This window comes from Lepidochelys kempii, chromosome 16, assembly GCF_965140285.1.
Source record: "Lepidochelys kempii isolate rLepKem1 chromosome 16, rLepKem1.hap1, whole genome shotgun sequence".
Lineage (NCBI taxonomy): Eukaryota > Metazoa > Chordata > Testudines > Cheloniidae > Lepidochelys > Lepidochelys kempii.
In genome coordinates this window covers 5,601,357-5,626,386 of record NC_136395.1, presented here as the reverse complement: position 1 = coordinate 5,626,386, position 25,030 = coordinate 5,601,357, and the positions used below count along the sequence as shown (strand labels likewise).

At 45.6% G+C, this 25,030-nt stretch overlaps 1 protein-coding gene across 11 annotated transcripts in view; it reads right to left on the bottom strand.

Moving 5' to 3' along the window:
- The window catches only part of RABL6 (RAB, member RAS oncogene family like 6), a 121,813-nt gene that overhangs the window by 74,208 nt on the left and 22,575 nt on the right, over positions 1 to 25,030 (bottom strand). For 4 of the 11 annotated variants that reach the window (XM_073314659.2, XM_073314653.2, XM_073314655.2 and 1 more), the window contains 2 exons: positions 8,353 to 8,400; positions 1,316 to 1,405 (listed from right to left, as the gene is read on the bottom strand). The exons of 2 other annotated variants lie outside the window; for them this stretch is intronic. In XM_073314659.2, coding sequence (XP_073170760.1) covers positions 1,316 to 1,405; positions 8,353 to 8,400 — 138 coding nt within the window. Of the gene's footprint in view, positions 1 to 1,315; positions 1,406 to 8,352; positions 8,401 to 11,330; positions 11,443 to 25,030 lie in introns of those variants that run through there. 5 more of the 11 variants (XM_073314654.2, XM_073314660.2, XM_078849098.1 and 2 more) reach the window with 3 other exon arrangements.

Here is a 25,030-nt window from a genome sequence, read left to right as displayed (position 1 = left end):
TTGGTGTCACCCAGAGATTTGTGGATTTTCAGACTGAGCCAGATCTGGGAACTAAACTCTACAATGCCTGGTAAAACGCTATTAACTCTAGTCTCTCTGGCTGGTGCAATGGTCATCAAGAGTTAGGTCAACCCAGCTGCGTGGCTTGGGGGGGTGAAAAATCCATCTCCAAGCAACGTAGTTAAGCCAACCGAACCCCCAGTGTAGACAGAATTAAGTCAAGGGGAGAATTCTTCTGTTGACCTAGCTACCACCTCTTGGGGAGGTGGATTGACTAGTGACAGGAAAACCCTCCCCATTGCTGTAGTGAGTATCTACACTGAGGCACTAAGCTGCACACCTGCAGCATTTCTAATGAAGACATAGCCTCAGTAGATTATGCGTGTTTGAGGATAATTTCTCAGTGGCAGGTTTGTCCTTGGACAGGATAAAGTGTTTTGCATCCTACATTTAAAGCAGACCCACTTCTTTCTATAAGCTTGATAGAGGGGGAGTCAGCCGGCCTTGAGGGGAAATACTATCAAGTCTGTTTAACATGAAGGTTAATAGAAGGAAAGCCTACTGCAGCCCTCCTGGCAAACAACCAGAAACGAATGAAAGAACACCACCTGGGGCCTGCTCTCTGTAAAGAAAGAAAAGAGGCTCTGACTGTTCCACCTTTTGTTCCTGCTAGCACTGGAGAAGCACAGTGCAACAATACCTGACAACTGAATTGCACAATATAGCCAACTGCAAAAAGGCAAACATTTCAGGATGCAACCTTCCCAGGAAAGATTATGAGAGCTCAGTGCTGTTGCATAAACCTGAAGCAAACAGTATTATGAATGCTTTAAATGTGGTTTTAGAGAATCCATTAGGTGCTTTGGTTTGAACTGCTGTAAGGGAATTTAACAAAAAATATGATTGGGGCAAATGGGACAAACTCCTGAGGAAAGACAAAAAAGCTAAAAACCATGCAACTTGTCTAAACCCTAAAGGAGGATTGTGGTGGGGAGAGGGGGAAGAGAAACACCCCACAAGTATACGAAGGGAAGGCCAGGAAGAGGCTGCACAAAGGGAATCTTATGGCAATTTATAAGATGCACCAATCCAAAGAAGCATGCACAATAAATTTAAGTGAAAGGGCAGGAAAAGCTTAACAATAAGGCCTGGTCTACACTACAGAGTTAAGTTGACACAGGGACAGCCCCGTGGCGGTGGTGGGGTGGAAGGGTGGCTGCAGCAGTGAGCCCCACAGCAGCGGGTAGGGGTGGGGGGTTGCAATGGTGAGCCCCGTGGTGGTGGAGGGGGGACTGGGAGGCGGGGAAGAGACTACCTGCAGCGGTGAGCTCTGAGGTGGGGCTGACAGCCCCCACATTGCTCCACTTAAGTTGTTGCAACCATTCCTGGTGACGACACGCATCACCTGCAGAAGGAGGGTAACACAGACATGAAAAGCCACAGTAATTACTGTGGTGGCTGTACATTGACCTAACTTGGGCCGATATAATTCTTTAATGTAGACAAGACCTAAGATCTATTGGGCTGTGGAATCATCTCACAAGAGAAGGGAAGATGGCACTCACATTTCAGAATTCAACTGGACAAAAAACTAGAAAATGTACTACCAAAAACCAGTCCTCCAGTACATTGGCCAAAGGCTAATCTAGATAAGCCAAACAGTCTTCTTACTGAGGAAGGTCACAGAAGTTAGAGTACTGCTAAAATACAACTTTCGTATACAAAAAACAACCCTCAGCCTCTTTCTGTCTTGGATAACATACAAACATCCTTATAGGGATTCACCCCTTATCATCTGCTCAATATTCACTTTAAAAGAAGCTGTTAAAACTGTTGCATGTATCCTGAGAGGAATGTGAACATTAGGGCTTGTCTACACATCGACACTATTGCAAAAATTAGCCAGCGTGTGAATTTAAAACACAAAAGCAACTCTATACTGGCTCCCAGGGTGGACACTCTTATGCTGCACTAAGACTGCTTTTGCGTGGTTGAACTTAATCCTGCTATTCTAGGTATTTCCCCATGTAGAAATGCTCAGTTAAGAAACTGCTTCATATACCTTAACTCTGCCCCATAGGGATGACAGCACCTTACTGTATTGTTCTTTTGGGAGTGGGGAACATATGCCTCAACTGCCGGAACCAAATGGCATGGAATCCTCCAATGCAGTGTTAATGTCTTTAGTCGCAACTGTGCAGCTCAAAACTAAGTGGCAGGTTTACGTATCCAATGTGACGCAAAAGTAATTAGCTCCCATATTAAAGCTGCTATGCAGGCCATGTTAAGGGACCCACAGGACTGTATTTAAAGGAGTCATTTGGCATTGTGAGGTGTACTGAGAGAAGGGCATTTTTTGCTCGGGAGAGAGACGATACTGTGATGTTCTTAACTCCCACTGCCCAAAGGTTAAACCAGCATTACCCCAACATTTGAAAGCTGAAGCCTCCTTCAAGAAAATTAAACTAAATCAATTAAACTAAAATCAACCTCACCATGGGCTGTTAAAGATTACCCAGAATTTTAATTAAAGGAAATTAAATTGTATTTTAAAATGCATCCTTAAAATTTTTAGGAATATTGTACATTCATACGGGATGTTAAGAAATGTTTGAATGTGTGATTTTAAACTGAAATAGAACATTGCTGTGCAAGATTACCGTCATATTCCTTAACAAATTTTAAAAAAACCTTGTAACTAAGTAGCAACATTCAATTTTTTCATTAACAAAACACCGCACTCCCCTGGGTCCTTGGGCTTGGCTGCTCTGCGGGGTTTGGATGCCTTTTAGACTAGGGGAAAGAATAAGTGGTATCTTCCAAGCCCTCCTACTCATGGCATCAAAATGAATGGTCATTCAGAGTAGATTGTGGAGAGCTTTATATTGTGATCCTTCCTCTCCTTTCTTTGATTATTTCATTGCTCTGAAAAGAATGTAAGCGGACATTTAAAGTATCACTATGGGCACCCGATCAAGCACACATTAAAACATATGGTGTGGCTCACCCCTCAGAGCTATTGTTTCAGGTTCTTTGCAAATTCCAGCTGCCTTGGTTAAGCTTTTTCCTCTACAATCACAACAGCTAGAGACAAATGAAAGCTGAGGTGCTAGAGAAGAACTGATCATTTATCTATGTTCAAGTTCAAAAAAAAAAACAACCTCTAGTGAACTGACTGCCAGTTAACTCAAGTTCACTAACATGTTCTTGTAAATCACAAACACGTGGGGTGTTCAGACTAGCATGGACAAGTGAGTTAGCTAATTTGAGATAAAAAGGCAATCATTTAACTCAAATTAAAAATTCTAGTGTACACAACTCTGAGAACCCTGTAACTGTCCCTCCCCACTCCTCCAGGGGGTGCAGCCCATACTTTGCAAAACACTGGCTTAACACAGCTGTTCACAATTTGTTTAGAGTCACACGAATTGAAATACATCATGGATTAAATACCACAGTTAGTACTAGTGAGTTCACTTATCACATTTTACAGATATTGATTTTGTTTTAGAAATTAAAAGAAGAGCAAACTTAGAAAGTGTTCTTCTGAATTAACTCTGCCCCCAACTAAAACCTCTCTGACGCATTATCGAGGATCTACAACCTACCCTGAAGGACGACCCATCACTCTCACAGATCTTGGGAGACAGGCCAGTCCTCACTTACAGACAGCCCCCCAACCTGAAGCAAATACTCACCAGCAACCACACACTACACAACAGAATCACTAACCCAGGAACCTATCCTTGCAACAAAGCCCCTTGCCAACTGTGCCCATATATCTATTCAGGGGACACCATCATAGGGCCTAATCACATCAGCCACACTATCAGAGGCTCATTCACCTGCACATCTACCAATGTGATATATGCCATCATGTGCCAGCAATGCCCCTCTGCCATGTACATTGGTAAAACTGGACAGTCTCTACGTAAAAGAATAAATGGACACAAATCAGATGTCAAGAATTATAACATTCATAAACCAGTCGGAGAACACTTCAATCTCTCTGGTCACTCGATTTCTGACCACAAAGTGACTATCCTTTAACAAAAAAAAGTCAAAAACAGACTCCAAAGAGAGACTGCTGAATTGGAATTAATTTGCAAATTGCATACAATTAACTTAGGCTTGAATAGAGACTGGGAGTGGTTGAGTCATTATACTAAGTGAAACTATTTCCCCTTGTTTATCCCCCCCCCCCCCCGCACCCCCCCTCCCACTGTTCCTCAGACGGTCTTGTTAACTCCTGGAAATGTGCTGGAAATGGTCCACCTTGATTATCACTTCAAAAGGTTTTCTCTCCCCCTACCCCACTCTCCTGCTGGTAATAGCTCATCTTAAGTGATCACTCTCCTTACAATATATATTTTTTCATGGTCTGTGTGTATATAAAATCTCCTCACTGTACTTTCCACTTTATGCATCCGATGAAGTGAGCTGTAGCTCACGAAAGCTTATGCTCAAATAAATTGGTTAGTCTAAGGTGCCACAACTCCTCCTTTTCTTTTTGCCAATACAGACTAACACGGCTGCTACCCTGAAACCTTTGTTCCAGATGTTCATGACCAAAAAGGTTTAATGGAATTATAGAACTGCAGAATCTGACACTGAAATTCCTTACTGCAATCTATAGATCAGTCTATCTTCAACAGAACCTATTCTGACAGTTTGAATGCTCCTGCTACTCATTTCTTTTGAGTAAAAAAAGCCTTTGATGCCAGCCCCACAGCAAAGAAATGAAATGCTTTTATAACCATTTTATTTTCAGTGTTTAATCCATCTGAAAAATACAGAATGAATGCTTGTAAAATATGCTTTTTTGGCAGATGTGGATGTAAAACAAATCGTGACAACAGGAAATGTGTTTAATCTTTTCCTTGTTGAGGTCAAGGACAAAATAGAGCAGTTAACCAATAAATGCTCTCCTCAGAGGATTTAAACATGATAGTGCTTCGCCTGTGAAATCAGAACAAAGGAAGCCAGCAGCTTAGGAATTCTTCCATGAAATAGTCTGGCCCATCATAAACTCCTCAGCAGGTTTACTAGAAAATATTAATCCATAAATGTTCACACTCAAAATGGCACTCCCCATGATAAGCAGTCCTTACAGAATTCCAGTATTCGACAACTGAAATAATTTCTGTTGCTAATGACTGGTTACAAAAGGGTTAACCCAAAACAACGGGGGTATGGTTATTCATTGGAAAGCTTCAGACAGGCAGCAGAATGGTGGTCAGCCACGCTTCCCAGCTAGTAGATATCAAGAAATTAATGTTAGCTTTAAAAAAAAAAGTTCGGAGCACTTTCTGAACAATGGAACAACAACTTCAAAATGCCACATTCAGAGTGTACGAGTTGGTGGCATTTTCAAAGGCACTTTTGTAAATGCAGCACACTGCACAACTCTAAGTATACACATTACACAGGGTCCTCTAGAAGACGGTAAAGCAAGGATCAGATCCCATCAGCATTCAACTGCAACAGCACTGGAGGCTTTGCTAAGAAATGGCTACAGTCTAGACTAGTGTCACTCTCACCCAAAGCATCATGCAGGAGGATTTTTTGGCCTGAGTGCACATGACGAAAAATTAAATGAGATCATATTAAAGGATGAAACAGTGAGATATGAACAATTCCTTAATGGCTAGTTTGCATTTTTGCTTGAGGTGCGTTTATCACAGAACTGCACTACTGTCAGAGTTGGACTGCATTACACTGCACTAACTAAGCACATAAACCTGTAACTACTTAAAAAAACTTGGGTTTGTTTATTCCATAAACAGGGATTCTAACAATGACATTTTCCCCTTTAAATTTCAGGCACACTCCACCACCAGAAGTCAGTGTGACTGAACTGGTATTAACTTCTGCAAACGCTAGGTCTGTCTTAGCCTGTTTTGCCACCAGGATGACAAATCTTTGGAGTTTAAAGTGCAGCTCTGCTCTGAGAAGTAACTCAGATAAAATAAAATACTGGCGTCACAGGATCACAAGTTCACAGTAGAATCATAGAATATCAGGGTTGGAAGGGACCTCAGGAGGTCATCTAGTCCAACCCCCTGCTCAAAGCAGGACCGATCCCCAATTAAATCATCCCAGCCAAGGCTTTGTCAAGCCTGACCTTAAACACTTCTAAGGAAGGAGATTCCACCACCTCCCTAGGTAACGAACGCACTCCAGTGTTTCACCACCCTCCTAGTGAAAAAGTTTTTCCTGATATCCAACCTAAAATCTTCCCCAATGCAACTTGAGACCATTACTCCTTGTTCTGTCATCCGCTACCACTGAGAATAGTCTAGATCCATCCTCTTTGGAACCCCCTTTCAGGTAGTTGAAAGCAGCTATCAAATCCCCCCTCATTCTTCTCTTCTGTAGACTAAACAATCCCAGTTCCCTCAGCCTCTCCTCAGAAGTCATGTGTTCCAGACCCCTAATCATTTTTGTTGCCCTTCGCTGGACTCTCTCCAATTTTTCCACATCCTTCTTGTAGTATGGAGCCCAAAACTGAACACAGTACTCCAGATGAGGCCTCACCAGTGTCGAATAGAGGGGAATGCTCACGTCCCTCGATCTGCTCGCTATGCCCCTACTTATACATCCCAAAATGCCATAGGCCTTCTTGGCTACAAGGGCACACTGTTGACTCATATCCAGCTTCTCGTCCACTGTAACCCCTAGGTCCTTTTCTACAGGACTGCTGCCGAGCCATTCAGTCCCTAGTCTGTAGCGGTGCATTGGATTCTTCCGTCCTAAGTGCAGGACTCTGCACTTGTCCTTGTTGAACCTCATCAGATTTCTTTTGGCCCAATCCTCCAATTGGTCTAGGGCCCTCTGTATCCTATCCCTACCCTCCAGCGTATCTACCTCTCCTCCCAGTTTAGTGTCGTCTGCAAACTTGCTGAGGGTGCAATCCACACCATCCTCCAGATCATTAATGAAGATATTGAACAAAACCGGCCCCAGGACCGACCCTTGGGGCACTCCGCTTGATACTGGCTGCCAACCAGACATGGAGCCATTGATCATTACCCGTTGAGCCTGACAATCTAGCAATTACTAGATTCAGTCAGTCAATTACTTCCCTATAGACAAATCTGGTATGAAATAAAAAAAAGATGGACCTCCTGGATGCCAGCCCTGCATGCTTAGAGTAACTTCTGAAAGTCAAGCTGGGGTCTGGCTCGCACTTCACCAGTAATCCTGATTCAACTGAGCTCTAATAAAGATTAATTTAAAGCGCACGTGAGTGGCACACTTCTGTACACTTTGAGATAAAAGAGTGCTCCTGGGATTTAATTCATGGTTCTGTTGAGGGTACGGAAGCCAGAACAGATTCCAGCTGAGTCTCCCAAGGCTCTAAGGGTTCTGCAGGAATGGAAAAACAGGAGTAAGACGATAAAAATGTAAATTTTCATCACTGGTCAGCAGATCTGATCCAGATCACAAAGGATTACATAAAGGGAAGATCTCCAGAGTAAGGGGGTGCTATATTTACAAAGTCATTTTTCTAACCATTACTGCACTTTTAAAAGGATATATGTCTAAGTCATTTTCCCAAATCAAACACAACTTCAGTTCATGCAAAAGAATGTGCTGCTATAAACGGAATTCATATGTAACTCTTTTCTGTCAACAGCTTCCAACTGTGTGTTTGGTACAGCTTTTGGCTTCCTAAGAACTAGAAATACAGTTCTCTTTCTGATATGCTATCATGTTTTAAAAGCTACATTTTGTCATCACATGTAAATACTCAGCTCCCAAGACTTTGTTCAAAAATGTATATATTTTAAAACACATGCTGTTTTTTTCCCTAGTAGGCATGTTATACAAATGGTTTAGATTAGTGCACAGAAAATGCAATGATTTAACCAGATCTAAGTAATTCACTTTAAACAAAAAAAAACCCCACACTATTTTGCACAGTGAAACTATCCTTCTAACAAGATTATTCCTTCAAAAAGACAGTTCAATGGGTATTACTATAAACAGAATGAACTAGTGGCCTAACAAGGGAGAGGAAATGAAGTTTACCAAACATACTAGGAATCAGATCATTTGGTCCATTTTTGAATGAATGGAGCCAACTTCGTGAGAAGTTCAGGCTTCTTGCAACTGCTTCTAAATTCTTTGTTCACCCTGAAGTTAAGATGGCAAATCTGAGCCATCTGAGCCCCTCTGGTAATGAGGGAGAATTCCCAGCCCTGCAAAGTTACTTCAGGAAATTAACACAAACATTTCTATCAAAGAAAGGAAAGCAAATAGTTGCTAAATTTTACATAAAAATTCTTCTAATTTAAGTTTTAAAAAAAGGAACTAAGTAGCATTAGAAAGGAAACAGTAAGTCTTTACCTTTGTCAACTACGTCCCAAACTTCAACCTTTACGATATCATCAGTGGCTAGAAGTGGAATAAGGACACAAAACTTTAGAAGGGAGGATTTGGAAAAAAACAAAACAAAACACTAACCCAAAGCAAATAGGTTACAAAGCTAAAAAAACCGAATATCTAAGTGCAAATAAAAAACCCTTAAAAACCCCACAGCATTCCCTCTCTGATGTACTTCAACTGCTGCTCTCTTTAAAGAGCTCCTTGAAAATTCATGGTAATAGATGAGAGATTTAGACAATTTTTTAAATTAAGTTGCAAATTTGGAACACATTACTTCATGAGCGCATCAAAACCCCATTTGGATTCTTTTTTGTATCATACAGAGAGCTGCCACCCTCTTTTTTAAGACTAGAAGTTAATTAAATGCTGAGAACAAAGATCTTTATGACAGAAAACTTCAGAGTAGAGGTATTCTAAGGAGATCAACTTTACTAATATTTTTAAAACCCTCACACAAATGCACCAAACAGGAATTGAAACATATATCAAACAAGTCACACACACAAGGTCTGTTTCTGTGACAATTCCAAGTCATATTAGCTTACTCTGACAAAAAAAAATAATATTTTTACTCCTGAAAGCACTACAGAGCCAACAGCTATAGGAGAGTAAACTGGATTTGTCTAACTCAGATTTATTAACTAAGTTCCAACTGCAGAAACTTTATTACTAATGATGCATGAGCCAGAAACAGCTCAGCTTCATAGTGCAGGATAAGTTTCAGAGTAACAGCCGTGTTAGTCTGTATTCGCAAAAAGAAAAAGGAGTCACTTGTGGCACCTTGGAGACTAACCGATTTATCTGAGCATAAGCTTTCGTGAGCTACAGCTCATTTCATTGGTTGGTCTCTAAGGTGCCACAAGTACTCCTTTTCTTAGTGCAGGGTAAGCAGTTGAAGCTAGAAAGCCATACTTTTGATCAGTCTGAGTAAGTGATCTGATACCATAAGTAACAGACCCCCACAATGCCTTTGTTAAAGCGTTTCTCTTCAGAGGAGTGCCACACTAGGGACTGAAACAACAATTTGTACTGGCAACACATATATGTACACAGCAACTGAGCAAAGATTGAGCAATTGAGCACAGTGGCCCAAGTAATAAAAAAAATATTCCCCTACCACACTGATTAAATTTAACCGACTATGACTTTCAATCCAGGAAACCATGCACTGTTGGTTTAGCTAACAAGTATGAAAATCCTGTAAAAAGAGTAACCAGTACAAATAGAAAAGGTCTCTTTGAACTTATGCATGATTGCCCATATAGTGATTGCCCGTCTAGCCCAATATAGTGCCCATATTTAAAAAAGTGAAGAATGAACCTGGGGAACTACAGACCAGTCAGCCTCACTTCAGTCCCCGGCAAAAACATGGAGCAGGTCCTCAAGAAATCCATTTTGAAGCACTTGGAGGATAGGAAGGTGATCAGGAACAGTCAACATGGATTCACCAAGGGCAAGTCATGCCTGGCCAACCTGATTGCCTTCTATGAGGAGATACCTGGCTCTGTGTCATAGACTATCAGGGTTCGAAGGGACCTCAGGAGTTCATCTAGTCCAACCCCCTGCTCAAAGCAGGACCGATCCCCAATTAAATCATCCCAGCCAGGGCTTTGTCAAGCCTGACCTTAAACACTTCTAAGGAAGGAGATTCCACCACCTCCCTAGGTAACGCATTCCAGTGTTTCACCACCCTCCTAGTGAAAAAGATTTTCCTAATATCCATCCTAAATCTCCCACACTGCAACTTGAGACCATTACTCCTTGTTCTGTCATCTGCTACCACTGAGAACAGTCTAGAGCCATCCTCTTTGGAACCCCCTTTCAGGTAGTTGAAAGCAGCTATCAAATCCCCCCTCATTCTTCTCTTCTGTAGACTAAACAATCCCAGTTCCCTCAGCCTCTCCTCAGAAGTCATGTGTTCCAGACCCCTAATCATTTTTGTTGCCCTTTGCTGGACTCTCTCCAATTTTTCCACATCCTTCTTGTAGTATGGAGCCCAAAACTGGACACAGTACTCCAGATGAGGCCTCACCAGCGTTGAATAGAGGGGAATGATCACGTCCCACGATCTGCTGGCAATGCCCCTACTTATACGTCCCAAAATGCCACTGGCCTTCTCGGCTACAAGGGCACATTGTTGACTCATATCCAACTTCTCATCCACTGTAACCCCTAGGTCCTTTTCTATAGAACTGCTGCTGAGCCATTCAGTCCCTAGTCTGTAGCGGTGCATTGGATTCTTCTGTCCTAAGTGCAGGACTCTGCACTTGTCCTTGTTGAACCTCATCAGATTTCTTTTGGCCCAATCCTCCAATTTGTCTAGGACACTCTGTATCCTATCCCTACCCTCCAGCATATCTACCACTCCTCCCAGGTTAGTGTCATCTACAAACTTGCTGAGGGTGCAATCCACACCATCCTCCAGATCATTTATGAAGATATTGAACAAAACCAGCCCAAGGACCGACCCTTGGGGCACTCCACTTGATACCGGCTGCCAACTAGACATGGAGCCATTGATCACTACCTGTTGAGCCCGACAATCTAGCCAGCTTTCTATCCACCTTATCGTCCATTCATCCAGCCCATACTTCTTGAACTTGCTGGCAAGAATACTGTGGGAGACCGTGTCAAAAGCTTTGCTAATGTCAAGGAACAACATGTCCACTGCTTTCCCCTCATCCACAGAGCCAGTTATCTCGTCATAGAAGGCAATTAGATTAGTCAGGCATGACTTGCCCTTGGTGAATCCATGCTGACTGTTTCTGATCACTTTCCTCTCCTCTAAGTGCTTCAGAATTGATTCCTTGAGGACCTGCTCCATGATTTTTCCAGGGACTGAGGTGAGGCTGACTGGCCTGTAGTTCCCAGGATCCTCCTTCTTCCCTTTTTTAAAGATGGGCACTACAGTAGCCTTTTTCCAGTCGCCCGGGACTTACCCGATTGCCATGAGTTTTCAAAGATAATGGCCAATGACTCTGCAATCACATCCACCAACTCCTTTAGCACTCTCGGATGCAACGCATACGGCCCCATGGACTTGTGCTCGTCCAGCTTTTCTAAATAGCCCCGAACACTTCTTTCTCCACAGAGGGCTGGTCACCTCCTCCCCATGCTGTGCTGCCCAATGCAGTAGTCTGGGAGGTGACCTTGTTCGTGAAGACAGAGGCAAAAAAAGCATTGAGTACATTAGCTTTTTCCACATCCTCTGTCACTAGGTTGCCTCCATCATTCAGTAAGGGGCCCACACTATCCTTCACTTTCTTCTTGTTGCTAACATACCTGAAGAAACCCTTCTTGTTATTCTTAACATCTCTTGCTAGCTGCAACTCCAGGTGTGATTTAGCCTTCCTGATTTCACTCCTGCATACCCGAGCAATATTTTTATACTTCTCCCTGGTTATTTGTCCAATCTTCCACTTCTTGTTAGCTTCTTTTTTGTGTTTAAGAGCAGCAAGGATTTCACTGTTAAGCCAAGCTGGTCGCCTGCCATATTTACTATTCTTTCTACACATCGGGATGGTTTGTCCCTGTAACCTCAATAAGGATTCTTTAAAATACAGCCAGCTCTTCTGGACTCCTCTCCCCCTCATGTTATTCTCCCAGGGGATCTTGCCCATCAGTTCCTGGAGGGAGTCAAAGTCTGCTTTTCTGAAGTCCAGGGTCCATATTCTGCTGCTTTCCTTTCTTCCTTGTGTCAGGATCCTGAACTCGACCATCTCATGGTCATTGCCTCTCAGGTTCCCATCCACTTTTGCTTCCCCTACTAATTCTTCCTGGTTTGTGAGCAGCAGGTCAAGAAGAGCTCTGCCCCTAGTTGGTTCCTCCAGCACTTGCACAAGGAAATTGTCCCCTACATTTTCTAAAAACTTCCTGGATTGTCTGTGCACCGCTGTATTGCTCTCCCAGCAGATGTCAGGGTGATTGAAGTCTCCCATGAGAACCAGGGAGAGAGGAGTCCTGGGAGGAATGGTAGATATGCTGGAGGGAAGGGATAGGATACAGAAGGACCTAGACAAATTGGAGGATTGGGCCGAAAGAAATCTGATGAGGTTCAATAAGGATAAGTGCAGGGTCCTGCACTTAGGACGGAAGAACCCAATGCACAGCTACAGACTAGGGACCGAATGGCTAGGCAGCAGTTCTGCGGAAAAGGACCTAGGGGTGACAGTGGACGAAAAGCTGGATATGAGTCAGCAGTGTGCCCTTGTTGCCAAGAAGGCCAATGGCATTTTGGGATGTATAAGTAGGGGCATAGTGAGCAGATCGAGGGACGTGATTGTTCCCCTCTATTCGACATTGGTGAGGCCTCATCTGGAGTACTGTGTCCAGTTTTGGGCCCCACACTTCAAGAAGGATGTGGATAAATTGGAGAGAGTCCAGCGAAGGGCAACAAAAATGATTAGGGGACTGGAACACATGAGTTATGAGGAGAGGCTGAGGGAGCTGGGATTGTTTAGTCTGCAGAAGAGAAGAATGAGGGGGGATTTGATAGCTGCTTTCAACTACCTGAAAGGGGGTTCCAAAGAGGATGGCTCTAGACTGTTCTCAATGGTAGCAGATGACAGAACGAGGAGTAATGGTCTCAAGTTGCAGTGGGGGAGGTTTAGATTGGATATTAGGAAAAACTTTTTCCCTAAGAGGGTGGTGAAACACTAGAATGCGTTACCTAGGGAGGTGGTAGAAACTCCTTCCTTAGAGGTTTTTAAGGTCAGGCTTGACAAAGCCCTGGCTGGGATGATTTAACTGGGAATTGGTCCTGCTTCGAGCAGGGGGTTGGACTAGATGACCTTCTGGGGTCCCTTCCAACCCTGATATTCTATGATTCTATGATCTAGTAACTTCTGCGAGTTGCTGGAAGAAAGTCTCGTCGACCTCATCCCCCTGGTCCGGTGGTCTATAGCAGACTCCCACCACCATACCACCCTTGTTGCTCACACTTCTAAACTTAATCCAGAGACACTCAGGTTTTTCTGCAGTTTCATACTTGAGCTCTGAACAGTCATACTGCTCCCTTACATACAGTGCAACTCCCCCACCTTTTCTGTCCTGCCTGTCCTTTCTGAACAGCTTATATCCATCCATGACAGTACTCCAGTCATGCGAGTTATCCCACCAAGTCTGTTATTCCAATCACAATTCCTTGACTTTGCCAGGACTTCCAGTTCTCCCTACTTGTTTCCCAGGTTTCATGCATTTGTGTATAGGCACTTGAGATAACTCACTGATCGCCCCTCTTTCTCAGTATGAGGCAGGAGCCCTTCCCGCTCACGCGCTCCTGCTCGTCCTTCCTCCTGGTACCCCACTTACCTCAGGGCTTTAGTCTCCTGTGGATGTGATATATCTTGACTTTAGCAAAGCTTTTGATACAGTCTCCCACGGTATTCCTGCCAGCAAATTAAAGTATAGATTGGATGAATGGACTGTAAGGTGGATAGAAAGCCGGCTAGGTTGTTGGGCTCAACCGGTAGTGATCAATCGCTTGATAGCAGCTGCCAACTAAACATCGAGCTGAGTACCCCAGGGGTCAGTCCTGGGGCCGGTTTTGTTCAACATCTTTATTAATGATCTGAACGATTGGATGAATTGCACCCTCAGCAAGTTTGCAGATGACACTAAGCTGAGGGGAGAGGTAGATATACTGGAGGGTAGGGATAGGGTCCAGAGTGACCTAGACAAATTGGAGAATTGGGCCAAAAGAAATCTGATGAGGTTCAACAAGGACAAGTGCAGGGTCCTGCACTTAGGATGGAAAAATTCCATGCCCTGCGACAGGCTGGGGATAAACTGGCTAAGCGGCAGTTCTGCAGAAAAGGACCTGGGGATTACAGTGGATGAGAAGCTGGATATGGAGTCAACAACATGCCCTTGTTGCCAAGACGACTAATGGCATATTGGGCTGCATTTGTAGGAGCACTGCCAGCAGATTGAGGGAAGTGATTATTCCCCTCTATTTTCCACAGAGTTTCCACGGTATGCATCCAATGAAGTGAGCTGTAGCTCATGAAAGCTCATGCTCAAATAAATTGGTTAGTCTTTAAGGTGCCACAAGTACTCCTTTTCTTTTTCCCCTCTATTAGGCACTGGTGAGGCCTCATCTGGAGTATTGTGTCCAGTTTTGGGGCCCCCACTACAGAAAGGATGTGGACAAATTGGAGAGAGTTCAGCGGAGGGCAACAAAAGTGATTAGGGGGCTGGGGCACATGATTTATAAGGAGAGGCTGAGGGAAGTGGGATTATTTAGTCTGCAGAAGAGAAGAGTGAGGGGGGCATTTGATAGCAGCCTTCAACTACCTGAAGCGGGGTTCCAAAGAGGATGGAGCTCGGCTGTTCAGTGCTAGCAGATGACAGAACGAGGAGCAATGGTCTCAAGTTGCAGTGGGGGAGATCTAGGTTGGATATTAGGAAACACTATTTCACTAGGAGGGTGGTGAAGCAGTGGAATGGGTTACCTAGGGAGGGGGTGGAATCTCCTTCCTTAGATATTTTTAAGGCCGGCTTGACAAAGCCCTGGCTGGGATGATTGAGTTGGGGTTGGTCCTGCTTTGAGCAGGGGGTTGGACTAGTTGACCTCCTGAGGTCCCTTCCAACCCCGATCTTCCATGATTTTATGATTGCATCTCATCTCTGGCGAAGGGCTAGTCTACACTTGCAATGCTAAAGTGCTGCCAGAGCAGCGCTCTAATGGGGCTGTATAGTCACAGCAGAGCCCTGGGAGAGAGCTCCCCCTGCGCTCTAAAACAAACAACAACAAAAACCACCATCTCCACGAGGGGCGTAGCCACCAGCGCTGGTGCACTGTTTGCACCGGCACTTTACAACGCTGAAACTTGCTGCACTCAGGAGGGTGTTTTTCCCATACCCCCGAGAGAGAAAGCTGCAGCGCTGTAAATTGCCACTGTAGACAAGCCTTAAGTCTGGTTTTGCAAAGCAACTCCTACTCTGCATCCAATTTTCTAGCCTGACTGATTGAGGCACAAGGTGATCAAGTGACTTGCCCAAAGTCAGAGTGCCACAGGCCTTGCTGGACTAAAAACCATGATCTTCTGAGTACTGAGCCTTTTGTTCAGCCAACGAGACAACACAGTCCTTTGTCTCTATCGCAGGACGTTTCTCAAGTCATCCATTCACAAGGCCAGATTTTGCCACTCTTGCTCATACTGAGTAGAATCTTACTCCACAAATAGTTCCACTAAAATCAACAGGGCTGCTTGCAGAGTACTACTCACTGTGGCTACATCTACACGACACACCACTCTCGGCAGCTGGGAAGGTATTCAGCTATATGCCTCCATGAAAAATAAGCTATGCCCATTCTGCAGTGTGTAGCTACACATGTCAATGAAAGGTTTTGGAAGGGGGGGGGCAGTGGGGAAAGGCTCCCCCCGCCAAGCTTTTCCCTATTGCTGGAGTCCTTGCAGGGAAATAACCTTGCAGACACAAAACACATGTAGACTGTACATACGGTCCTGCCTTCTTGAACCTGCAGATAGAGCTAGTATAGCTACGCAGCACGAGAGTGAAATTAAGGACACTGATCAGGTTTACTACCAGAGCCTGGGTCTGGATACAATGTGTCAATTTTACACTCCTGCAGAAAGCTGTGGAGACAGTGGAGTGATTCAGAGAAAGACAACACACCAGACTTGCAGACAGTTAGGAGGAACACAGCACAAATCTGTCTCCAAACACACACTTACAGCAGCCAGAAGGCTGAGAGGAGAGGCAGAGTAATAGAAACACCCTCTTCCCCATGCAGCAGCCAAGACACTTTGTGGAGAGGTAAAGTCAGTGAGACCCTCCACCCTCTTAACATGCAAGAGGCTGGGGGAGAGGGGTGGAGGAGGAGAAAGGAAGCTCCTCTTCCCTTCCAGCAGCTAGAGGGAATTGGGGCCTTAGAAGCCATCGAGAGAGAATAGCATGGCATATAGAAGCAAGAGGGAAATGGGTAAGTATTTGCGATACAAATGATCCAAGGGAAAATGATTTTCATAAGTACTTACTGGGTTAAATAAAACAAGGAGTCCTTGTGGCACCTTAGAGACTAACAAATTTATTTGGGCATAAGCTTTCGTGGGCTAGAACCCACTTCATCAGATGTAGGAAGTAAAAGATACAGGAGCAGGTATAAATACATGAAAGGATGTGGGTTGCTTTACCAAGTATTAGGTCAGTCTAACGAGGTAAATCAATTAACTGCAGGATACCAAGGGAGGAGAAATCTCTTTTGAAGTGGTAAGAGTGGCCCATTGCAGACAGTTGACAAGAAGATGTGAGTAACAGTAGGGAGAAATTAGTATTGGGGAAATTAAGTTTAGGTGTTCTAATGACCCAACCACTCCCAGTCTTTATTCAGGCCTAATCTGGTGGTATCTAGTTTGCAAGCTAATTTCAGTTCTGCAGCTTCATGTTGGAGTCTGTTTTCGAAGTTTTTTTGTTGAAGAATTCCCACTCTGAGGTCTGTTATTGAGTGACCAGAGAAACTGAAGTGTTCTCCTAACGGTTTTTGAATGTTATGATTCCTGATTCAAATTTGTCCATTTATTCTTTTGCGTAGAGACTGTCTGGTTTGGCCAATGTACATGGCAGAGGGGCATTGATGGCTCATGATGATGTCCCTTGAATAGATATGTGGATAGAGTTGGCACTGAGGTTTGTAGCAGGGTTTGGTCCCTGGGTTGGTGGGTTTGTTGTGGTGTGTAGTTGCTGGTGAGTATTTGCTTCAGGTTGGGGGGCTGTCTGTAAGCAAGGACTGGCCTGTCTCCCAAGGTCTGTGAGAGTGAGGGGTCATCCTTCAGGATAGGTTGAAGATCCTTGATGATGCACTGGAGAGGTTTTAGTTGGGGGCTGTAGGTGATGGCTAGCGGCGTTCTGTTACTTTCTTTGTTGGGCCTGTCTTGTAGTAGGTAACTTCTGGGTACCCTTCTGGCTCTGTCAATTTGTTTCTTCGCTTCACCAGGTGGGTATTGCAGTTTTAAGAATGCTTGATAAGGATTCTGTAGGTGTTTGTCTCTGTCTGAGGGACCGGAGCAAATGCGGGTATATCTTAGAGCTTGGCTGTAGACAATGGATCGTGTGATGTGGTCTGGATGAAAGCTGGAGGCATGTAGGTAAGTATAGCAGTCCATAGGTTTTCGGTATAGGGTGGTGTTTATGTGACCATCGCTTATTAGCGCTGTAGCGTCTAGGAAGTGGACCTCTTGTGTGGACTGGTCCTGGCTGAGGTTGATGGTAGGGTGGAAATCGTTGAAATCTTGGTGGAATTCAACTTGGGACACCATCGTAAGACCTAACCACATCAGCTACACCATTCGGGGCTTGTTCACCTGCACATCTACCAATGTGATATATGCCATCATGTGCCAGCAATGCCCCTCTGCCATATACATTGATCAAAATGGACAGTCTCTACGTAAAAGAATAAATGGATACAAATAATAGAATATCAGGGTTGGAAGGGACCCCTGAAGGTCATCTAGTCCAACCCCCTGCTCGAAGCAGGACCAATTCCCAGTAAAATCATCCCAGCCAGGGCTTTGTCAAGCCTGACCTTAAAAACCTCTAAGGAAGGAGATTCTACCACCTCCCTAGGTAACGCATTCCAGTGTTTCACCACCCTCTTAGGGAAAAAGTTTTTCCTAATATCCAATCTAAACCTCCCCCACTGCAACTTGAGACCATTACTCCTCATTCTGTCATCTGCTACCATTGAGAACAGTCTAGAGCCATCCTCTTTGGAACCCCCTTTCAGGTAGTTGAAAGCAGCTATCAAATCCCCCCTCATTCTTCTCTTCTGCAGGCTAAACAATCCCAGCTCCCTCAGCCTCTCCTCATAAGTCATGTGTTCTAGACCCCTAATCATTTTTCTTGCCCTTCGCTGGACTCTCTCCAATTTATCCACATCCTTCTTGAAGTGTGGGGCCCAAAACTGGACACAGTACTCCAGATGAGGCCTCACCAATGTCGAATACAGGGGAATGATCACGTCCCTCGATCTGCTCGCTATGCCCCTACTTATACATCCCAAAATGCCATTGGCCTTCTTGGCAACAAGGGCACACTGCTGACTCATATCCAGCTTCTCGTCCACCGTCACCCCTAGGTCCTTTTCCGCAGAACTGCTGCCTAGCCATTCGGTCCCTAGTCTGTAGCGGTGCATTGGATTCTTCCATCCTAAGTGCAGGACCCTGCACTTATCCTTATTGAACCTCACCAGATTTCTTTCGGCCCAATCCTCCAATTTGTCTAGGTCCTTCTGTATCCTATCCCTCCCCTCCAGCGTATCTACCACTCCTCCCAGTTTAGTATCATCCGCAAATTTCCTGAGAGTGCAATCCACACCATCCTCCAGATCATTTATGAAGATATTCAACAAAACCGGCCCCAGGACCGATCCTTGGGGCACTCCACTTGATACCGGCTGCCAACTAGACATGGAGCCATTGATCACTACCCATTGAGCCCAACAATCTAGCCAGCTTTCTACGCACCTTATAGTGCATTCATCCAGCCCATACTTCCTTAACTTGATGACAAGAATACTGTGGGAGACCATGTCAAAAGCTTTGCTAAAGTCAAGAAACAATACATCCGCTGCTTTCCCTTCATCCACAGAACCAGTAATCTCATCATAAAAGGCGATTAGATTAGTCAGGCATGACCTTCCCTTGGTGAATCCATGCTGGCTGTTCCTGATCACTTTCCTCTCATGCAAGTGCATCAGGATTGATTCTTTGAGGACCTGCTCCATGATTTTTCCGGGGACTGAGGTGAGGCTGACTGGCCTGTAGTTCCCAGGATCCTCCTTCTTCCCTTTTTTAAAAGATTGGCACTACATTAGCCTTTTTCCAGTCATCCGGGACTTCCCCGGTTTGCCACGAGTTTTCAAAGATAATGGCCAATGGCTCTGCAATCACAGCCGCCAATTCCTTCAGCACTCTCGGATGCAACTCGTCCGGCCCCATGGACTTGTGCACGTCCAGCTTTTCTAAATAGTCCCTAACCACCTCTATCTCCACAGAGGGCTGGCCATCTCTTCCCCATTTTGTGATGCCCAGCGCAGCAGTCTGGGAGCTGACCTTGTTAGTGAAGACAGAGGCAAAAAAAGCATTGAATACATTAGCTTTTTCCACATCCTCTGTCACTAGATTGCCTCCCTCATTCAGTAAGGGGCCCACACTTTCCTTGGCTTTCTTCTTGTTGCCAACATACCTGAAGAAACCCTTCTTGTTACTCTTGACATCTCTTGCTAGCTGCAGCTCTAGGTGCGATTTGGCCCTCCTGATATCATTCCTACATGCCCGAGCAATATTTTTATACTCTTCCCTGGTCATATGTCCAACCTTACACTTCTTGTAAGCTTCTTTTTTATGTTTAAGATCTGCTAGGATTTCACTATTAAGCCAAGCTGGTCGCCTGCCATATTTACTATTCTTTCGACTCATCGGGATGGTTTGCCCCTATAACCTCAACAGGGATTCCTTGAAATACAGCCAGCTCTCCTGGACTCCTTTCCCCTTCAAGTTAGTCCCCCAGGGGATCCTGGCCATCCGTTCCCTGAGGGAGTCGAAGTCTGCTTTTCTGAAGTCCAGGGTCCGTATCCTGCTGCTTCCCTTTCTTCCCTGCGTCAGGATCCTGAACTCAACCAACTCATGGTCACTGCCTCCCAGATTCCCATCTACTTTTGCTTCCCCCACTAATTCTACCTAGTTTGTGAGCAGCAGGTCAAGAAAAGCGGCCCCCCTCGTTGGCTCCTCTAGCACTTGCGCCAGGAAATTGTCCCCTACAGTAGTTATACCAATTGTTATACTCTACACACAGTCTAGTTTTTAATTAGCCACTGCATTCCTGACTATATCATGAATATACAAGCAGATTAGCAGCTCTTAGTGCTGCTAGGTTAGCCTTTATGACATAGAAGACATTATGGGCAGCATTCCACCTCAGTTGCTTCTGAAGGCAAGTATCTACACCGGGAGAGTTACAGCACCGCTCAGAGAGAACTGAAGGGAAACCGCTGTTGTGCATTCACATTATCAGCTGCCTGAGCAATAGGACTTTCAGCACTTAGTGGTATTCAGAGCGATGCACTCTGGGCAGCTATCCCAGAGAGCACCTCTTTCTCTTCTGCCACTAAGATATGGGAAGGCAGAGAGGATCACGGGGCATCCTGGGTCCTGTCCCAGTGCCCCACGATGCATTGCTTCACATCCCAGAAATCCCTGTGCTTCAATCAATTTAGCTCCAAATTTCAATGGTTTCTGTACTGCACACCCTGCCTCCTCGGGCTGCAGGAATGGATCCCGAACTGTTGACCAGGATGCTGCTCGCTCCAACCAACACATCACGAGTGGCAGTGGAGTTATTCCTTAAACTACAAAGGTAAGAGCAGTGAGACATTGATTTCCCCATGCATAGTAGCTACAACACAAGATTGCCTGTGGCATTCACGGAGGTGCTGACCACAGAGGAATGGTGCTTTTGGGCTCGGGAAACCAGCCCTGAGTGGTGAGATCACATTGTGATGCACGTCTGGGATGACGAGCAGTGGCTGCAAAACTTTCGCATGAGGAAATCCACATTTATGGGACTGTATGATGAGCTCGCCCCAGCCCTGTAGCGCCAGGACAGAAGAATGAGAGCTGCCCTGTCGTTGGAGAAGCACATGGCGATTGCACTGTGGAAGCTGGCTACTCCAGACTGCTACCGATCAGTCACCAACCAGTTCGGAGTGGGAAAATTGACCGCTGGACTCGTATTGACGAAAGTCCGCAGGACCATTAATCGTATCCTGCTCCGAAAGACCGTGACTCTAGGCAAGGTATGTGACATTGTGGATGGCTTTTCACAAACGGCCTTCCCTAACTGTGGAGGGGCAACAGATGGCATGCATATTCCAATTCTGGCATCAAACCACCTAGCCACCGAGTACATTAATCGCAAGGGGTATTTCTCAATGATTCTCCAGGCACTTGTAGATCACCGTGGGCATTTCACAGACATTAACACAGGCTAGTCCGGAAAGGTGCAGGACGCACGCATCTTTCAGAACACTGACCTGTTCAGGAAGCTGCAAGCAAGGACTTTCTTCCCGGACCAGAAGATCACCGAAGGGGAAGTCGAAATGCCCACTGTGATCCTGGGAGACCCTACCTACCCCTTAATGCCGTGGCTTATTAAGCCATACACAGGGCAACGTGACAGAAGCAAGGAGCGATTCAACAACAGGCTGAGCAAGTACAGAATAACTGTGGAGCGTGCTTTTGGCCATTTAAAAGCCCGCTGGCACGGCCTCTGTGGGAAGCTAGACCTGGATGATGACAATATTCCTATACTTATAGCCATGTGTTGTACGCTGCATAATATTTGTGACGGGAAGGGTGAAAGCTTCACTCAGGACTGGACTGCAGAGGTTCAGCACCTGGAGGTTGAGTTTGAACAGCCAGAGACCAGGTCAATTAGAGGGGCGCACAGTGGGGCCATAAGGATCAGAGATGCCTTGAGGCAGCAATTTGAAGCTGAAAGCCACTAATATTTTGTTGCTATGCTCAGGAGTGCAGTGCTTGTAATGCTGGCAGGTGATTGGTGCAGACGACGCAATATGTGAGTTTAACATAATTGTATGTTGCTTTGCAGGGCTCTTCTTGCTTTCAATTAATAGAATAAAGATTGCTTTCAAACCAACACAATTCTTTTATTAAAAAACAACAACTGGAGGAGAGTCAAACCAAAAAAAAACCATCAGCAGCAAGGGGATTGCGGAAGGCAAGGTCCCAGGAAGAGGAGCGGTCCCGGGATGGTTAAAAATTTTGTATGTCCAGGGATCATATCCAGCCTTCTCCTTTGGAGTACAATGTAGCTGGTACTGTACTTCAGCAGGGCCAAACTGCAGAGGGATGGGTGTTCAGTGCAGTGGGAGTCCGCAGTGCTGGACTGTGAGGGGGGAGGAGTGGAATACAGCAGGTAGAAACTGGAGCCAGGAGGTTGATAAGAGTGTTGGCAGTGTCTGGGGGGAGGATGAGAGAGTTTTGCGGCAGCGGCAGCAAGAGAGATCAGGCACAGAGCTGCTCAGCTTGAAGAGCTAGTATCGCGTGGAGCATGTCCTCTAGGACCTCCATAACCTTTAAGAGCCACTCCATGGCTTCATTCTGGCATGCTACATTCTCCTTTCGGTCCCTCTTCTCGCTGTCCCGCCACTCCTTCAATTCCTGTTGCTCAGCAGCGGAGTGCATCATAACATCACACAGAAAGTCCTCCTTAGTTCTTCTTGGCTGCTTTCTAATTCTGCACAGCCATTCCGCCGCCGATAACAAAGAGGGAGGCTGGGCTCCCAAGGTCATCTCCGTGAAGTTTAAACACAACATTTTACAGAAGCAGTATTGTTTGCAACACAGACAACACTGATTCAGTGCTTTAAAACACAGCCGGTACTCACACACCTGTCACTAACTGGCTGACCCCAAGCAAGCACACATGAGTCACGAAACCCCAAAAAGGTAAGCAGCCACAGGGGAGGGTAAATCCCTCTTCCCGGATCCTGCTGTACACTGGGCATATGGCTCTTGGGGAAAGCCAGCACTGTGGGGGGTGGGGGGCTGATAATTACTCCTGTCCCCACACTTTCCATAGGACATGATCATTATGGACGATATCTCGCTGCTGAGGGTCAGCAGGGAATCAAGGGAGGGTCTTCTCCAAGACTGTGGATTCCGCCCTGGCCCCATGTGGCTCGCCTGTGTGCGGCAATGGTCTGCCGTCCCCCCATGTCGGAAACAAAGCAGCTCTGCCGAAGAACCTGCAGCAGCAGATTGCCCAGTATCTCCACGAGAGTTTCCAGGAGATCTGAAGGTGAGTCCTGTGAAGTGAAGGAGTCAATCAGCAGCCTGTTCCACGGCTCAGACTTGGCAAGTGGTGGGAGACAAGCCTGCTTTCTGCAACCCTCCTTCCCCCAACAACTCACTTCAGAGATTCTCAAAATCAAATCCACTTACCAAGGGCCTCCTTTCTTGTTTGCACTTCGCAAACATCCGACAGCTGTGCTTGGCTAGCCACCTCCAGGATAGAAGAGAGTTCCTGGCTGCATGCATCTCTGACCTCCGAGTCATCCTCTGCCTCTGCGTCCCCCCACCCTCCACATCCTCGTCCAAGATTTCCTCCTTCTGGCTTGGTCCACTATCAACTGGCATGCGAGCCACCAACGTATCCACAGCGGCCTTTGCAGTGAAGTTGGGGTCGCCGCCAGGTATCACATCCAGCTCTTTGTAGAGCCAGCAGCTCCGCGTGGGCACAGCACCGGAGTGGCAGTTTGCCCCCCGTGCCTTGTGGTAGGCGTTCCGCAGCTCCTTCACTTTGACCCTGTGCTGCAGTGTGTCCCAGTCATGGCCCCTTCCTGTCATGCATCGTGAAGTCTGTCAGTAAGTCTCCTAATTCCTACGGCTGGAGCGCAGCTGGGACTGGACAGCCTCCTCTCCCCAAATGCTGATGAGGTCCAGCAGCTCGGCATTGCTCCAAGCGGGGGTTTGCCTGGTGCGTGGAGCAGGCCTGGCCACCTGGAAAGACGTGCTGAGACCACTGCACGCGTCACCGAGCAGACAGGACGGGGACTTTCAAAATTCCCAAGGAATTTAAGGGGTGGGATGATGGTTGGTCACCTGAGGACAGGGCAGTAGAGTTCAAACCGATGACCAGAGAGGTGAGAACAGGCATTGTGGGGCACCTCCCAGAGGCCAATCGCAGCGCTGTGATCGACCACTGTGTCTTCACTGGCACCACAACACAGTAGCCCCGGAGCAGAAAGCTCTACACCGCTCATCGGGGTGGTTTTTTTACAATGCGACAACTGCGCAGTTTCTGCGCACTAGTGGCTTGGCAGTGCGTACACCTCAGGAGTTACAGCGCAGAACCCTGCTTTACTGTGCAGAAACTTGCCAGTGTAGACAGGGCCTAAAGCTTACCAAATTCCACAGACAAGAGATCAATGGATCATTCTCAGAAGAAAAAATCCACATCCCTCTAATAAAATGAATTCTTTGCCAGCAGTCTAAGATTTCAGAATAATCACAAAGAACAACTTAAGGATCTCAGAATAGTTGTTTGAAATTTAATTAGTCTTGGGAAATGGCCGACACGGTCTTCCTCAGGATCGTTATTCACACAGCATGAGTGTGGCACAGGCAAAAGAAATTGTAGTCTTCCCCCTAACAGAAGAAGTTAACCAGCAAGACAGTAATTACGTCTGGGCTGACTTCTCAAAATGCCCATGTCTTGTCTATCTTCAGTGGGAAGTTTTTCACAGCAGGAAACGTTTCTTATTATGTTTGTTAAAAGCTGTGAGGTGTTTTTTTTTTTTTTACAGCACTGAGTAATTTTTAATAAGATCAGCAAGTGAAATGCTTTCCCATTAATTCTCTAAAAATACAAAACAATTATTTTCTTTAAAGTGAAACAAACTGACAGCAAGAGACAAAATGTCAGCTCTGTAATCTCTCAAGTGTCCGTCAGACTCCCCTCTCCCCACCGCATATTTCCCCTTGAGAAAAGCCCTTCACCTTGCAATACACATGGCTGTCATTTCCAAACACCAAGTTCTATTATAACAGAGCTTTACATTAACTTTGGCCTTACACAAAAATTGCCTTCA